The following is an 18,326-nucleotide window of genomic DNA, read 5'->3' on the forward strand; positions in this document are numbered from 1 at the left end:
GCTGTACAGAGAGAAAATCTTACCTTATGGGCATGAAGGGGTGAACTAAATGAAGACGTGTCTGTTGTGCTAAAGAAGGTGAGAACAAATCCAAGCACCAAGTTGGTACTTCAACTTAAATTTTCTAGTTATCTAGTTTTTGGAGCTGCGATATTGTACCAGTCTGATTGAGTTGTAATGTGTACTTTACATGCCAAACAGAACTGTGTAACTATCCTTTTACACTGCAGGCGCAGAATCATCATATCCAGTCGACAGACGGCAAGTGACACCGAACAATCCGTGAGAGGAGGGTAATTGGAGATCACTGGGCTTGCCAAATACACGGTGCTCAAGGCCTGAGGAGGAACACATGGAGCTCCTGTCTCTAAAGTCACTGTCCAACACCAATGGAATGGGGCACTGCAGAGCACTATGGGTAATATGGGAAAGTGAAACATCCAGTCAGGACCCTGGGAGTGCTGTTTGCAGTCTTTATTTGGACACTGCAGGGTCTCATGGGCTGCAGACGAGAGGGACAGGAAGAGAATGTAATATGACTCTAAAATAACAACATATAAAGTGGTTGATATATCAGTGTTGTGTACATATTTGTTCAAGGTGTGTGGCCTTAACAGTAATAAAATTGTAATATCCCTTGTCATTAGCTTGTAAAAAAAAAATATAAAAAAATGGGGAACTTTTTTTTTGCATTTACAATTATATGAGCCAGGGTTCAGTTCTGATCAGCTTGGAACTGAGAGACAAGTTTGTTGCAGATCAGCATGGAGTGAAACGCAGAGCGGGGAGCCATGCCATATACTCCCTTAGTAGTCAGAGAAGATTTTTCTCCTAGGTGGGGAATTATAGGGTCTTAAACCTGTTTGCTGACAGTGTCTTTAATATGATGACATAAATGTGTAATCCATCTCAGATTGCTGGCTGAGTATTTATGAGCCTCTGTTGACAGCAGTACACCTGCTCGTCCCCAGTCCAGAGCCGGGAACACTGCCCACTTGAACTAGCACCACTGCTGCCAAGGGCACTGCCATATTGGGAGAAGTGTTAGAGTGTGTGAGTGTAAAGAGAGGAGTGTATTTGTATCAAAAAGGTATATGGCTAGGTGGAGAGAGAGAGGGGGAGCTGTGGGAGGAGGGTTCGGTTGAATGTAGGAGGAGTAAATCTGTCTTTACTCATTTCCTGGTGGAATAAGAACATGGATTACTGAGAGTTATAAATTAGTCCATCATTCATCATATAGAATCCATGTCATGACAGAGGGAGTAATAATATATCTTGTTTACACAAAGTGTGTGTGACCCGGCAGAGCAGCCCTGCTGAAAGAAGAAAATAAAATCGTTCAACACAAAAACACACTGTGAGATCAGCGTGCTTAAACGCACCAGTCAGGAGGCATCTTCACAGTGTAAGAAGGAATGTCACTGTCTCCATTATACTACAATCATGTCTGAATATGCATAGCGTGCACATCCAAGATGCTCGACAAAAATATAGCAAAAGACAATGTGCACATATTCAAGAGTTCTATTACAGACATTTTGAAGCTAAATAATTTACAGTTTGCTATTTTACAGAATACAAGTTCCTAAGTTCAGCATGATGCAACAGACAAAGCAATTTATTGAAGAAAAACACCTAAAAATCTGAAGGTGAGACACGTTAAATAAACACATAACTGTAGAAAATAAAAAATAAAAACGTTATAGTAGAGAATGTATGTTTATACAATGATCTATGTGCACAGTATGATATGCACATCCTTACAAACTGCTCCGCGTTCAAGAGCTGCACCTATTATTTTGCTGTATTTAACCAGATCTGTAATGCAAATGTATTACTTTTGGAGTTAGCATATACTGTATACTGTAAACATTACAAAGAGTGAAACACCAAATAATAATTAATATAATAATTAAAAGCAGAAACGTTTCTTTCAGTTAAAACCTTTTGAACGTCATGTGTTATTGCAAGCTCTCACCACTGGACAGCAGTAGTGTGTCGCAGTTAGCTTCAAGGAGGGGAACCTAGCTGAGGATTTCACAAACAAGCACGATTACAAACTGCAAAAATTAGGCACAGCTATGATTAAAACCAACATTTATTCAAGGATAGTATTTTTCTTTTTCTTTGCATTGTGTGCTTTTCGGTTACCTTACCTCATCCTGCCCTGTAATCAAAGCACTGCTGAGGGACTAACTCAGCAGGTTGGAATAACTATTGTTTCAGTAATAACATAAATTCAACACAAGTTGCTCCACAGACAAGTCGGGAGGAATTTACTTGAAATGTCAGGACTGCAGCAGGACAGTGGGAAAAGTGTTGAAAAGCATGACTTTGACCTCTGACCTGTTCTAACACACGGACATAGGCACACACCCTTGAACATGCACAGGCTGAGACAGCTGTGGGAGTCCTCGACCAGTTTAAAGTGTTTATGGATGAGCTGATTTTGAGCTTGTGTTGACAGAGTTCTCATTTAGACACTACAACCCTGATCAGATAAGAACAGATCTGTTTCAGTGGCTAATCTTAAATGTGATGAGGTTTACAGGGGTCTGTGGCACATACAGAAATATCTTTATTTGGGAAAAAGGTGCTGCCCAGGGGTATATCACACTACTTCACACTATAGTAACATGAAACATGATGCTATCCTTTCATGTCAAACCCTCACCCTCACTTGGAAATGTACTGTAGATGCCAGCAACTGTGGACAATATCTGTATCCTATATTTCGAGAACAGTCTTATGAGGAATGTGCATCAGCATCAATCGCTCTATGTCCAACAGCCCAACACCCTATGAATCCAGAATGAGCCACTTTATGAAATCTGTTTCGCAACAACCCACTCTACATTTGCTCGAGGACGTCCCAAACCTTTAAACCCACTTACCCTATCCTGTCACAGTGCAGATCCTATCACTTGCAGGCTAAGCTGGCTGGTATTCAGGCCCTGATCCAGTTGCACCGCAGCACCTACTTTTAAGTCAAAAATGTAATGAGTCAGGATTGCCCCTTAGTTACGCCTCAAACAGATAAGAAATAGAGCAGCCAGGATGTCTCTTCTTCATAGTTAAGCAGAAACTGGCCTGAGAATGATGAACTGTGCTCCAGGATAACATAGACCACAGCAGCAGGCTATTCCTCCCTTCACATATAAAAATGCTTTCTTAGTGCTAATTAGTGTGCTAGGCTGACTGACCCACCTGTTTCCAGTCTTTATACTAAGCAGGGCTACAATCAATCAGGAAAAAGTGACATTCTTCTCATGCAGAAGCGTCACTGAGAAATCCAGCAGAACTGTCTGAGGTACTTAGGCTTTGTTTAAATAGTGCCGCTCTTGCAGTAAAACAGTACAGAGAGCTGTGGGCAAAGGTTGCTTGCATCCACAACTGGCTAATGCAGTGCCTTGGACGGTGACATGTCACTGCATTGCTGAAAAAGTTGCCCATAGAAATGAAAGGTGGGGTTTTTTTCACAGCTAGTAAAACTGTCATAGCAGACACATAGTCTTAGTTAGCCAATCGGTGTGTTCCAATATGATAACGATACAGTGGGAGCAGGAAACCAATTTCCGACTCAGTGTTTGTGCTTCATTGCAGGAATATCAGCAGAGCTTTGTCCCGTTTTTTTCCCACTGAGCTGAAAAGCAACAACATGACCATGTGTAAACAGTAATAGACAAATGCGTGGGTCCATGCAAAGTCGCTGATATAAAGGTGAAATAGATGCAGGTTTAGACCACGCAAATTCATAGTACATGTCAAATCAGAGCTACAGTAGAAGAGACAGTAACATGCACATAGGAACAAGTCACACGTGATTTCACCTTGAAAGATTAGAGCCAAAATAGATGATGGAGATAAAACCATTAGCCAGAGTCAAAGGTAATGGTTGTTGTAGCTTTAAGTGTGTGTGCGCAAAAGGGTATCTTGGCTGAAACTGAGAGCGCCACAGACATGTCCACATCACAGCTGGTCAGACAGAAATAGATTAAGCAGTAGCCGAACCCAGGGGAAGGGAGAAGGAACCACTTTCCTGAAGGATGCATGGGTAGATGCTTGGGGTTCCTGTCTTCTTGTCTTTCTGTGTGTCTGTGCCCCTCAGTCTGACAAGCCTAAAGTTTCAGACTTTACGAGATCTAAAGATTAGTTTAGCATGCTGAAGGACATTATGCCATTTCAAAGACAAATAGTCTCTACTGTAGCATTAAATACGTTACTGAAATCTGACACGTCGACATTTCCTTCACATTGAAGTTAAATAAACTTTTTGTTCATCAATGTAAATTCAACAACCCATAATGACAAAATAAACAGCTTTAGAAATATATCCAAATTTATTTTAAAACACTTAAAACTGACAATAAATGTATGTGAAATAGATTTAAAAGGCAGCTTTGCATATTAAGCCCCACAGTTCACACTGGAAAATTTTGCGCTAATAATCATACCTCGTAGAAAAATCATCTAATCTAATGTGTGAAGTGTAAAGTAACAGAAGCAACTATATTCTTTCCAAATGACGAAAGGTTAAAGACCAGCATACAAACACCAGAGAAAGCAACAGAAAGCGAGTCCAGTCTGAGGGACTGGCCTGTGATATACAAATGGTGAATGTGGACGAAGTCTGACAGCATCTCTTATTCACTCATTCACACACTAACTGATACAGGCAAAGATGTAGACAGGAGGAGCCAGGGACTGAACTATCAGCCCTGAACTTAATTGATAACATATTTTCTAAAACTATAAGAGCCACAAGAGGAAATACATGAGATGCACAGTCTGCATATTTAAGTTAACAATACTGTGATGTGCAACAAAAAGTCAAAGATGCTGGAACCAAATGTACAGAAGGACTCAGCTGGTGATTAATATTACAAGGAATATTTTTTCTTTCAATGTTACAGTTCCTTTGTGAGATAGAGGAGGGCTAGTTTTTACTTTAACTTTGCAATTCATCTAAATCAGTATAGTTTAGTTGCACTGATTTGCGCAAAATATACCAGAAGGCTTGTTCTTAAATTCATGTAAAATGCAACCTACCATCTGGTTGTGTTATACTTACCTCTGCCGGTTTTCATGGTTTGTGCTGGCTGTCCCATTACTCAGTAATTCCAAACACAAACTGAAGAACAAAATAAGAAAAAACTGAATTTCAAGAGTGCAAAAGGTTGACGATCCAGTTCCAGGCCAACTTTGACAACTGACTCACAAAATGCATCATTTGCCTTGAATTTAGCACATCAGGCCACTCCCTGTCCAGCTGACCTTTCTCACATGCAACAGCCAACATTTTCTATCAACAGTGAAAATCTATATAGAGTAATCTTCCCTGATCACATTGCTCAGTCCCCCTTACAGCTGTCCTGTACCTGGTGAAAACAATGGCACGCAACTATCACACCATCCCCATCTATCACTCTCTGTGTCTGTCTTTTCCTCTCAGTCCCATCCCCCTCTTCCTCCACTCATCCACCACTCCATCATGCAGGAAGTCTAGTCTTCCTGAAAACAAGCACTGGAGCGTGGAAAGGGACGAGGCTGAGGGTGGTAGGTACGTGAGGGGGAGCAGAGGATGTTTTTGTCATTCCTCTGCCCCTCTGGTTGCTGCAGGCCTCACTGTAGTCCATCCTGAGGAAACCGGGCTCACGTCACCCTGGTCAGGCCTTGGTCCCACACATGCTGCCCGATAGGGCCAGTGTGACGCAGTAGCCCCAGCACTGCTGCAGCTACCCTCACGCATGAGAGCCATAAATCCATATGTGGACTGAAACTGTGGAAAACACAGCTTTTTATATGGTAATAGCATAGCAGAGTAGTCAACACAAAATCACATATACCAAGTTTGAGTTTCGCAGAGACAAAAGAGGTCAAAAGCCATGTAGAGAGATACTGCGAGCAGGGATTTGTGTTTTGCCAGTTACCCGCGCTCCATTTCCTGCATGCAATAGTTGCAAGCTGCCAAGCCACCTGCAAGTGTGAGAATTTATCAGCAGGTGTTTTTTCGGAGAGCCCTACTGACTGATTTATATCGTAGAATAAATTCTAACACATACCAATGGTGTCTAACTTTGGCTTTGTGGGTTTTCAAGGTTAAAAAGCAAATGGTGGAGAAAGCTTAAAGTCTTAAAATACTGCACACATACATTATTTAAGTAATAATAGTGTAGAATACATAGATTATGCTCATATATATATTAACAGTAAAACACTGTGTGATTGTCGCCGTAGCATGGTTAACAGCTTCACACTTACTGGTTTGAAAACAAAGCTCTTTGTATGCTAAATGTAGTATGTGGGAACAATGTGACATCACCATGGAACACAGCCTGAAAGTGACAGAGGCCATAATAACAGGATGTTTACAGCCTGAGGAAACACCGCCAGGGATGACCACAAGCAGGCATCGAGCGTGGCTGGAAACACGAGCGAAGAGGAAGTGCAGTCGAGCCAGGTTCTGTCCAGATGCACCAAATATAACCTCACCGACTGCTGTTTTGTTGATCAACAGACGTGACGTGGCTGTTTTGGTAGATTTGAATCCACCATGACCTTTGAACCCTGGAGTAAACTCTCTTAAAACATATCATATATATATAAATATACTATATATATATAATGATGGGATTAACCTGAACTTTATCTGCACGACCACAGAAAGACATCTACACACACACATCACAGGCTGAAGTGGTCAGCTGCACGAGACAGCACTGGTGGTTTCTGACACTGGGGGGGTGGTGAAGCCTATTTCCCTGTCGCCAGTCGCTTCTATTTGCTCATCACAGGTCACATACTGCACCAGGCTGCAACACCTATCACAACAGGGTCTCCACCACCATGGCTTTTACTGACTTTCTCGCAGCCTCAGACATCGCTGCAGCAGTTAATGCTTGTAAAGGTGAGGGTACTGTGCTTTAGTGTGTGACAGGAGAAATGTTTGCAGCAGGTTGTATAATACCTTGAAGCACAGGGATGCTAGCTTTTCTTCAGTATTTCAATGACAGGTTTTGATAAAGTTTTATCTGTGTTCTTACTTTCAGCGAACGATTCCTTTAGCCCGAAGATGTTTTTTAAAACAGTGGGCCTATCCAAGAAAACCCCATCGGACATTGAACGGGCCTTTAAGATTTTGGATCAGGACAAAAGCGGCTACATAGAACAGGATGAATTAAAGTTGAGTTTTATGCATATATGACAACATATACCTGTGTTCCATCCATAATTCATGTATTCAACACTTCTTGTTCTCTTGAGCTGCAATGTCATGTTTCCAGAGCCCATTTTGTTGGTGTTTTTGATGTTTTTCTCACTGTGGTACGTCCTACCTCCCATCTGTCAGACTGTTCCTTCAGAACTTTGCCAAAGGAGCAAGGACCCTGACTGCAGCTGAGACCACAGCTTTCCTTAAGGAGGGAGACTCGGATGGTGATGGGAAGATCGGCTGGGACGGTGAGCAGAGCTGACGGATGCTGTATTTTCTTTTCTGGTTTGTCGGGCTTGGTTTTGGTTTCAGTTTACCTCACTGTATTGTCTTGAAGACGAATACATTAAACAGGGAAATTACAAGCTGTCATATTGTTCAATAACATTTTATTCCGAGATATTCATTCATTCATTCATGAAGTTAATATTGAACCAGTATATCTAAATATACAGACACAAATATACTGTGAGTGAAATAACACAAAGACAAAATTAGTGACAATAGTTCTAATCAGCTTTATTTTATTTTTGCTTTATTTTTCTCTATTTGTCTTCCTGAAAAATGGAGAAAGGATGTAAGCTATGCTAAAACATAAACTACCTGGCCTTACTTCAACTAACATATTATTTCTTATGACCACTTATAATGTGTACCTGGAAATCTTTTATACTTGAGAGTGTTTTTAAGCATTTTGACTTTGACTGCCCCATTAGAAGAAAATCTGAAATGCCTAAAATGGTGTTTTTCTTTCTTTTTCCAGAGTTTTCTGCATTAGTGAAGTCTTCATAAGACCTGTCCGAGCCTGGTGATGACTTCAGGGCCGACCTTTTTTTATAGCTACAGTAACTGATATGAGCTCAAGGATGTTTCTTGTGTTTAGAGTATAAGCTGTAAGTCATTTTATTGAAACGCAATGCAAGTTAGCGATTAAAGTGAACCCCAAATAAAATCTTTCCTTTCTGGTATGTGTCTTTCCCTGACAGAAGAGATTATAAATAAATGAAATATTAGGATGTGATTTGATTTTGCCTGCATATGCAGTGAGAGGCTCGTCAAGAGCTGAGCAGACCCTCGTGTTTTGATATTATATTGAGAACTGGGAGAGGTCCAGGCCGCCCAGGCGACAAGAGGCTTTAGTTTCTCCAATTAACAACACGAGTGACTTTCATCTGTGCAAATGAAGTGTTTGTCATTCTGACAACTTCAGCGACACCTTAGAAGGAGTAATTTGGTCTAAATCCATGTTTACACTTAAACAAATGTACACAACATTTAACCTATTGTCTGCTGCATAATTTGATCTATTCAACTATGTTACAAAGAGGACGATTGATTTATTCTTTACTACCATAAAACTGAACAAAGTTAGACTTAACTTGCGCCTAAATCAAGTCAAGTCTATAAAATAAGCGATTTGACTTATCTCGCCTCATAATCATTACATCACACCCAAGAGATGCAAATCACGGCAGTGACCTTACAGAAAGAAAAATGCATTGCATTCAATTTGCAGCTTGAACGCCGCTAACACAGCATAAAGCTCAGGCTGAACATACAGTAAATCCTCTAGTGTTTCACGCATTGACTTTAATGCGTTATATAACTGGTGACGGTAGAATGGTTTTAGTCAGGAAGTCATTTGTGTGTACTGATACTGTAAAAGATTTATTGTTTTAAATGCAGCTAACAATATCCAGCCACTAATTAAATAGTGTAATCTGCCTCCTGTTTTATTAATTGAACCTCTTCTTCTGTTGACAACATTTGTATGACATACATAAAGAGTGTTTAAAATGTAAAATTTCTCATTCAAACCTAAAAATAAATAAAAATAAGTTTGTGCCTTCAGAATTTCTATATAGTAAATTATCACTCTTCTGATTTTTAAAACCATTTTATATATAAATGATTCACTTGTAGCCTAAACATGTCTCCTGGCAGTGCAGGGGAAGGTAAAAAATATATTTAAAAAAATTACTGTTTTTAAGATTCACCTAACTCTATCTCTAACTTTGAAAGAAAAGACTATTCTGCATTACATTACACCACCAGAAATATCGTTTAACTTACTCTTGTAGCAAATGACTTCAGGACAGTAGCTACTGGATTGGTACCAGTCACTGGCCAGATTTTTGGCACCCTTGTCTCCACCACTGTGCAGGCTTGAAATGTTTATTGGTGAGGTTGCGGATGAGGGCAGACACAGACGGCCTGATTCAGCCTGTTGGATTAGAGGAAGCACTGGCAGACAGAGATGTGGGTCTGTGAAAACACTGAAAGGACGACTGGCTGACTGGCAAAGCTTCAGCAATGCCGGTCCGAGGAGGCCGAGTATTTGCAGTGACCCAGCAGAGGAGCTGTGGGACTGGATAGAGTTTCTGGGCCAGAACATTTACAGCACTTCTGTCAATTAGGCACATTTATTTGTAACGTTTTCTCAGATGACAAGTCACTGGTCTGCCGGACAGAGGGAGACACAGGGAATATGGGCCATTTCTGATTCTGCTGAAGCACGAGGGACCAAACCTCTGCTCTAAGGTGGATCCTTAGAGAAATATGGTCAATTCTATATCACACGTCTGAAATGTAGAAAGATTAACTTCAAATATAAAGTTCAGAACATGATGGGGGAGTATCGCTGCCTCAAATTACACTCTTCATTGCCTTACTTGATGGGTTTCATCCCTGCTGTGAGATGTTTGTAATTTAAACCTGATCTTGAAGAAGGGCAGGAATAGTTACAGTATCTGTGGCGAAGTCGCTTGAGGTGAGAGTCCTCACTTAACTTAACCACCTCAAATGTTAAAGGCCAAAGATTAGCATTACAACAATTTGAAGAAATGAAAGAGCGGAGCGCAAATGGGTTATCCTATGTTAGAAGTTATTATAGGCCCAAAACTGACGATAACCTAGGTTTAATCAAAAAAGTGTACATGCAGTGTAATCACATTTTGCTGATTCTTCAGTATTAACTCATTGTACTGGTCATAGGCTTATCTCAACACTGCCACCCGATGTATAACAGGAACACAACAGCCTGCAGAGCTCAGTGGAGCAAATATGGGCATGGAAAGACCCCTGGACCGGTTGCTGCATTTAATTTCAATTGTTTGGTGCAAGTGTGAGAACTGGGTGTCATTACACAGCGACACGGTGCCGCCCTAAAGTGTCACGATGATGAGAATAATGGCATGAGATCAGCTTTCAGTGTTTCCTAAAATAGCATCAAATACTTTCATCGCCATAAGGAGCAGTGGTTTCAATGGGTGTAAGACGTCCAAAAATAAAAACCTGGCAGACTTTCCTCAGCCACATCTAAGTGCATGTTGATTATCTACTATTAAATTAAAGCATTTCAGTTAATCCCTCTGGATCACCAATCAAATGTCTCCCCTCCCTGCCACCGCAACCGATAGAGATTTATCGTATATTTCATCATCTTGTGTTTAGTCTATTCATATTTCCTCATGTTAATTTGTTAAATGCAACACTGGCGTGCACTGCAATCCCATAAATAAATAGTGGTACACTTGCAAAAGCAGTCTTCAGAGCACGTTTGCAGCATTTAAACCTTTAAAATTTAAATTGTGCACACACTCTGAAAATGCAAGAGGGCGTGCATCCAATTTGCTCTTTAAATAGTAGTAGTAAGACTACAGATATGTAGTTAGGGGACTATATTTTACCTGTTTATGAGCAACACTGGAATCACATATCACTGTGTTTCTTATATGAGGAAAAGTTTTCAGAGATGTTGATCATCTTTTTTACAACAACTAGACTGAAATGGCAGCAGAGACACTGCAGACACTTGACGTACATCACCACTCATTGATTGTGGTGTAGAAGTACAGGGATTTTCAATAAACTACATAGTCAGTAATGCACAGTGTTTCGATAATCACTTGTTTATTTTCTTAATTGTTACAGTGACAATGAAAAAATATGATGATGTTGCTTAAGAGGAAACGATTGGTTACACAGTGTTTAAACTACACTACACTACACTACTAAGGCAAAACAGCTCAACTGCACCAATATGCCCAATAAGGGAGTAAGTTGCTGCAAAAACGTACACTACACATACCTGCTTGATCTGTCAAACTGTTTGTGCTCACTGACAGCTATTCTGAACATAAAAGTGCACTTCATTCTGCACTCCATGGTGCTGTGTGGAGTTTAGTAGATCTAAACTACAGTACATGGCCACAGAGCGGGTTTCACCCAAATCAGCAGCATATATTATTAGCCCTATGCAATATCAAGCACTTTCGCATAGGCCTTCACTTAGCCTACCATTTAAGCATCTTCATTTATGTACATATAAATAGAACAGCTCTGTCTACTGGACACATTTTTCAACCGACTACTTTGACTGCTTTGCACACAGTGTCTATTACATAGCCTATGCATCATATTTCGGGTGAGTGAAGGTATATAAGCTTGTGGGAGCCACTGAGGGGTTCACTGCAGTGAGCAGATTCATCAGAGCGAATCCACTCCAGTCTTAGAGATAACCCCTAAGGTGAGTTCCACTGAAGAACTGCAGACCTTTAGCCACGGCTACTACCTGTTTCAGAGCCTCATCTTCATGCAATGGGATATAAATCGAGGGAAGGGCCGCACAGGGCTCGATTCTGAACATCAGAAGCTCAGTTTGGGTTTGGACTAACTAAGGAACCAAATGGGAAAAAAAAAAAGATTTGCCAAACAACAACATTTTTTCCAAATGGGAAAAAAAATTGCTGCAAAGGATATTTGATCTTGGAGGGCTTGGTTTTGGGGGAAAAAAATTGGACTACCCTTTCTGATCATTAATGACTTGGAATACTCACAGAGAGGGACTGTGAAATACATTGCATGGCTTAATGAAGATGACATGCAGCCTTGTAGCTTTATAAATGCTGTTTTCTAAAGTACACAGAGGAAAAGTAACAAATGAGATGTTTTAATGCAAAGTAAAACTGTTCATGTCTGACTTGCTGGTTGAACTGATGACCTGTCCTCTGCTCTCCTCCCCCAGTTAAAAATGGCATTCGCCGGAATTCTGAACGACGCTGACATCACTGCAGCCCTTGCAGCATGCCAAGGTAAATCCCATCATTGTCATGGCACATAGTATTATAACTCAGCAGAGCCTACACAGCAGCTAAACAGACAAATATGCACTTCACCAAAATTGCTTAGCCAGAGATGGATTTTTACTTCACTCATTCGAAGCTGAAAGTCTTGTTAATTCTAGTTTAACGCTGCAGCTTCATCTTTTTAAAAGCATCTTGGACGTGGATGATAGATCAATACTGCAGCAAGCATGCAGAATATAGCTTTACTATTATTTCTGTGGGTCTTAACAGAAAGTATGTGTTGTACTTCCGGATAGCCACTGTAAGAAAAACACCCATACAGATTAAGCTGAAGTGCTGACTGGCAGTTAAAGTATGTATCTGAGCTGGATAGCAACCACCAGCCAAGCACTAAAAAACAGGATGCAACATACACTTCAGTTTTTTTGTGTGCTAAACTGTATTCACAAGGTCTGATATGAGCCGCTCTCTGTCGCCTCACAGCTGCCGACTCCTTCAAGCACAAGGACTTCTTTGCTAAGGTCGGCCTGGCTGGCAAGAGCGCTGATGACATCAAGAAGGCCTTTGCTGTCATTGACCAGGACAAGAGTGGCTTCATTGAGGAGGATGAGCTGAAGTAGGCGCCCTCTCTTAGATTTCATCTCAAGCTCCTTCCAGGGCTCTTGTAGCACATGGAGGGATCATCTTTCTTTGGCTCGCAGTTAATTCAGAATGATGTCATTGGCTCAAAGCATCTAAGAAGCTCAGGCTACCGGGTGCTCTCCTCTGGAGTAACCTTGTGCCTCCTCTCTCTTTTGGTGTGTCTCATGTAGTGTGACATGGGCTTAATACAATAGGAAGAATCCAGCAATTGGTCAGTTAGGCCTTTAAGAGTCTCTGAAAGATGACCCTCACAAAATGAATTGAAAACCAATTGATTTAGTGCAACAAATGGCAGGAGGCAAAGAGGCCTATCTGCTACAACACTGATCATTTCTCCCTGGTCGCCCTCTTCAGGCTGTTCCTGCAGAACTTCTCTGCCAGTGCCAGAGCTCTGACCGACGCTGAGACCAAGGTGTTTCTCAAGGCCGGTGACTCTGATGGTGACGGCAAGATCGGAGTTGATGGTGAGGATTTTATTACCACTTCGTCTGGAATGAGAACCACATTTACTGACTTCAAATGAATGGTAAACCTTCAAATAAGTCTTGAAATAACACTTCTTTCTCTCTCTCTTTTTGTCTTCCTGCAGAGTTTGCTGCCTTGGTCAAGGGTTAAATGCTTAAACTGACCAACATCTTACTTCACTACTCTAAAGGAACAACTTGAGCCCAGACATACTCCTCCTCTCTTCTCCTCTTCCCTCTCACTCTCTCTCTCTCTTCAACTCTCCACAGCACTTTTATACACTTGACCTTTCACCCTCCCCCCTCCTCCTCCACCGCAAACAAACTGCTCCCCCTCTCTCTCGCTCTCTCTCTGGTCGTGCTCACCCCATTGCTGTCCAAGATGAATGTACATGACTAAGTGGTTGACTTGTGTCTTTCTCTCTCTCTCTCACTTCTGTCGTCGTTTTACTACGTGAGTTTTGCTAACTGTGAGATCAGTGATGATGCACTTTTATGGGAAACGGACGGACGATGAGAAAACAATAAAGGTTCTTTTTCAGTAACACAAGTCTGACCCTGGTCTTCCTTAATCAATTGTTAATCAGAACATCACACAAAGTGAAAACAGAATTGTATTTATGCAATAGCTCCTTCTCCATCTTTTCACCTGCTGGTACAAACGACACACACTCACACTCTACTTAACATTTTCTCTTACCGCTTCCTTATTTTTTGCACTGAAAAACACACATGATGAATCTTGGAAAAGGAAACACTACTATCTACAAGGGCATCTTACCCAAAGATAACGTGTTCCTTTAAATTATTCCATTAAATTATCACAATGGACAAAATAAGGTGCAGTTTTCATGCTTGTACCTTTGCTATATTACAATTTGTAAGATGAAGTTAACATTAGAAAACGCATTGTTGTCATCCAGCTATGGTGACAGGGCACCAACATAAAGAGATGTAAAATAAGCGTAAAATAAGTGTTTTTATTGTGATGATGTTCATGCAGCTTTCCCCCTACTCTGAATCTGAGGCCATTTTGTCCTAGGATAAAACAAAACAAACCCTGAACCTTGTTTTACTCTTTAGTTTTATTCTTTGATGCACAAAGCATACCCGCCTGAGTCCCACCCTGCGTATGCCAACCCTCCCACTGTCCAGTGTGTTGGTGTCTTCTTGTGCCATGCATGCATTGATAGGAAAGAGCCACAAGATGGCGTCTTGGTTATGTGAAAAAGCAGCAGCAGATTCATAAACTGAGCTTTGTGGGAATTGAATTGTTTGTTTGTGTGTTTTTTGGAGAACATGTACCTGGAACAACCCAAAATTATATTCCCCTTCTGTGAAATGTGATGTAATTTTCCATGTAAACCCCTTCGCAAAGCACAAAACTTGCATAAACAGGCCAGTGTGTTAAGTGTATGGAAATACCTCTTAAAGCATCTTTGCAATGGGGAGATGTCATAACTAAATCTTAGCTGAATCTTGCTTTTAATAAATATATCTTCTAGTGCTACTAACATACAATGACTTTTATTTAAAGCGTGCACTTCCGAAAGTCAGTTTTCAGTTACTTTGCTCGTAAAATCAGAGTGATACACACTGTAACCTAATTGACAAAGCATGACAATCCCCTGGTGAGTCAAAAGATGATTTATGCCCCACTGCAGGCTGTGGTCACCTGAATTTAGAAGATTATTCACTAAAACCAAAGTCAAAAAGGGGCATGATTAAATTTGAGATGTCTATAAGCTTTCACATGCACCTGCAGAGAGGAGAGAGAGAGAGAGAGAGAGAGAGAGAGAGAGAGAGAGAGAGAGAGAGAGAGAGAGAGTAGAGAGAGAGAGTAGAGAAGAGGCAAAGGAGGAGAGAGAGAAAACAATTTCACACAGGAGAAAAGATGATTGGACACAGTGTTATGATGGTAAGGGAGAAACCGAGAGTGAGCAGCGTGTACTGTATATAAACAGTGAAGGTTAATTGGGCAGGTGAGCAGGTGAGGAACTTGAGAAAGAGGAGGCAGGCTGCGGATAAATTTGATCCTGGGACAGGTTGGAAACTCAAGCATCCATCAGTGCATCCACCCCGGTGTATATAAGGCTGAGCCAGCTGTGAGCAGTCACCACAAAGCCTTATCTGCTGCTGTTTTGGACCCGGACAGAGAGGAAACCGAGCCAACAAAGGTGAGTCCCACAGATGCACAGGGAAAACTCTCAGTACAGGTGCATCTGCCTCCACAGGGATCTGCTAATGTAGCCTGGAGTTTTGCAGGGATCTATTCAAGTTTATTGTTCCCATGAAATAATAAATACACCATTAAGGAAACAAACTGACAAAAAAAAAGTTTAAATATATGTTATTTGAACTCAGTATTTAAGAGACTATTTATTTCAATATATTGGGGGGAAAAAAGTTGTGTGTTTAAATACATGCTCACATGACAGCAGTCCTGTAAAGGCGTGCTTTTTGGTCAAATAAAATTTTTGTGCACCAATTATCTTGCACCAAAGACCAACCAGTTGACTATTTAAAGGCAAAAAACATTAATTAAATAAAACATGTAGCACAGCAACAGTAAACTGATATAACACATACAACACTATATGTAAAGGCAATTGAATTTTCCAAATAAAAGTTTCTGGTTTCACAATTATTTTATGATAACCTAGGCATATTTTCCAAGCAACCACTAGTGGAGCTTTGATGGGATCATAATATTAACCTAGATACCTCTGCAAATTAAAAAGAAAATCTACTTAATCCACCATGACACATGATCAAAAAGATGATTGTTTGTGTGAAGAGTTTACCAAACTTGTTTTTTTTACCTTGCAGTACCAACATGTCACTCACTTCCATCCTTTCAGCTGAGGCTATTGAAAATGCTGTCAAGGACTGTCAAGGTAGCATCTCCACAAACACACACACACACACACACACACACATCCTAGACCAAACCTTGCTCTACTAATCTTTTAAACTAATGGCTCTCAAAAAAAAGAGCCGCTAAATACATGAAAAGCTGCGTAATGTACAGTAACCTGTCCTGTAAAGTCAGACCCAGCTTTAACGGAACGGTGATGAGATCTGAATTTGAAAAGGTTTTTAATCATCTTGTCTATTTTAGTAGAGGCATGTGTCTGCTGGCCTTAAAAGATAAAAAAACAGGGGTTGGAAAATCTCCCACCTGGACAGCAGCTGCATGCTGTTTTAATCTCCACATCCACATTCACCCCGGTGAACCTTGCGTGTCAGCTCTGACACCATTCTTGTTCCTGCTCATTTCAGAACTGAAGATGTCTGTGGTCGTGTGTTGATTTGTGTGTTTTCAGCTCCAGACTCATTCTGCTACAAAAAGTTCTTCCGGCTGTGTGGCCTGTCCTCTAAGACACCCAAGGAGATCAAAGATGTCTTCCAGATCCTTGATGAGGACAACAGCGGCTACATCGAGGAGTCTGAGCTCAAGTGTGTGACAAAAGCCTGAAAAGTTCCCATTCCCAACTTACAGAACATTTGTTTCTTTATTTGTAGTGAGCTACAGAGCTTAGTATATAATTGTGTGTGTGTAGTAGTGTCTGACAGGAAGAGAGACAATAAATCTCACTGTAGGATTACTGGAATGACACCATTAAACCTTTATCCTAATAAATACACTGTGTGCAAATTGTTACTGTTGTATTTGTGGTATACAATTTACTTTTGTGAGGCTAAGAGTAGACTTAACCCTCACCAGTTTCCGTATTCATGGGCCTTTAGGATCAGGAAAAAGTTAACCTTAAAAAAAGGTAATATAAATATATGTTCTCTCTGTAATGTGTGTGTGTGTGTAGGTACTTTCTGCAGCAGTTTGTCCCTGGAGCGAGGACACTGACTGAAGCAGAAACCAAGACCTTCATCTCAGCAGCTGATGATGACAATGATGGCAGAATTGGAGCAGAGGGTCAGTATCTGATTTCTCTGATTGTATTTCTCTTTATGTGAGCAGAAATTATCTCTGCGGTTGGATTAAATCTCAGCCTCTCACTGCACTTTTAATAAAGAAAGAAAATGCATCCTCACCTCTACAAGTTAGAGGTTCCTGTTTTAAATTCTGTTAAAGTGTACCATACATTGTGTACCAGACATTTCTATGTGCTACCTGAAGCTTCTTCACTTATATAGTGACAGTATAGTTAACACAGGAGTGACTAAAAGACTGACAAACATATTTATATTGTTTTAAAGCTCAAATGTAAAATCTTAAACAAGCCTAAGTTAACTATTCATTATTTGAAGCAATAATGTTCTTTGTGTTCAATTATTTGCCAACAACAGTAACACAGTTGAAAGATGCATTACAAAAGATAATATAATAATTATTTAGAATTAGAAATAATTTAATTTACTATAACTGTAAGAATGTTGGCTCAGGAACAGTGTTGCATCATGTGGGTTTTTTTTTTTTATCTATATTGCTGTAAGATAATGCATGGCTATTTCAAAATGCTGTATTTATGTCTAGAATTCCAGACTATGGTCCTGTCCTGAGTTCTCCAGATGAAGACAGCTCCAGGCTTCAGTCATCTCCCCACTTCTAGAGTCATCTGACCCCAGCTTACATTCCCAGGACATTTCCCAGTTTTTTTTCTATTAAAACTGTGTGTTAATTGTTTTTAAATGACCTTTTGTCTATTTAAAAACATAAGGCATTTAATTTCCACTGCATTGGTCCATGTTTTCTTTTTTTTTTTTTTTTTTTTTGATCTATGCACATCCCACCTCTGACAATGAATGACACAAATAAACATGTGGAAACCTAGTTACCTGCTTGTCCTTATCTCTTGTAAGACGTGTTATAACAATATAACAATAGATAACAATAGATGGGCCTCAGTAAGCAATATAAAAGACAAATTGACAGATATATATAGTAGCCTATAAATCAAATAT

General features: G+C 40.4%; 3 protein-coding genes across 3 annotated transcripts; all 3 read left to right on the top strand.

Annotated features, from left to right (window-relative positions):
* The first annotated feature begins 6,808 nt into the window (after positions 1–6,808).
* Positions 6,809–8,145, top strand: LOC113156847 (parvalbumin alpha-like). The gene is made up of 4 exons (XM_026352221.1): positions 6,809–6,907; positions 7,050–7,182; positions 7,349–7,458; positions 7,974–8,145. The coding sequence occupies exons 1-4, from the start codon at positions 6,847–6,849 to the stop codon at positions 8,000–8,002; spliced, it is 333 nt and encodes a 110-aa protein (XP_026208006.1). The 5' UTR covers positions 6,809–6,846; the 3' UTR covers positions 8,003–8,145.
* A 3,499-nt stretch (positions 8,146–11,644) lies between these two features.
* On the top strand, positions 11,645–13,953 carry pvalb3 (parvalbumin 3). Its single transcript, XM_026352222.1, has 5 exons — positions 11,645–11,738; positions 12,237–12,303; positions 12,781–12,913; positions 13,294–13,403; positions 13,529–13,953. The coding sequence occupies exons 2-5, from the start codon at positions 12,243–12,245 to the stop codon at positions 13,552–13,554; spliced, it is 330 nt and encodes a 109-aa protein (XP_026208007.1). The 5' UTR covers positions 11,645–11,738; positions 12,237–12,242; the 3' UTR covers positions 13,555–13,953.
* Positions 13,954–15,306: 1,353 nt separating this feature from the next.
* On the top strand, positions 15,307–18,162 carry pvalb9 (parvalbumin 9). Its single transcript, XM_026351465.1, has 5 exons — positions 15,307–15,580; positions 16,233–16,300; positions 16,730–16,862; positions 17,228–17,337; positions 17,899–18,162. The coding sequence occupies exons 2-5, from the start codon at positions 16,240–16,242 to the stop codon at positions 17,922–17,924; spliced, it is 330 nt and encodes a 109-aa protein (XP_026207250.1). The 5' UTR covers positions 15,307–15,580; positions 16,233–16,239; the 3' UTR covers positions 17,925–18,162.
* The last annotated feature ends 164 nt before the right edge of the window (positions 18,163–18,326 follow it).

The sequence above is a fragment of the Anabas testudineus genome, chromosome 19 (genome assembly GCF_900324465.2).
Source record: "Anabas testudineus chromosome 19, fAnaTes1.2, whole genome shotgun sequence".
Lineage (NCBI taxonomy): Eukaryota > Metazoa > Chordata > Actinopteri > Anabantiformes > Anabantidae > Anabas > Anabas testudineus.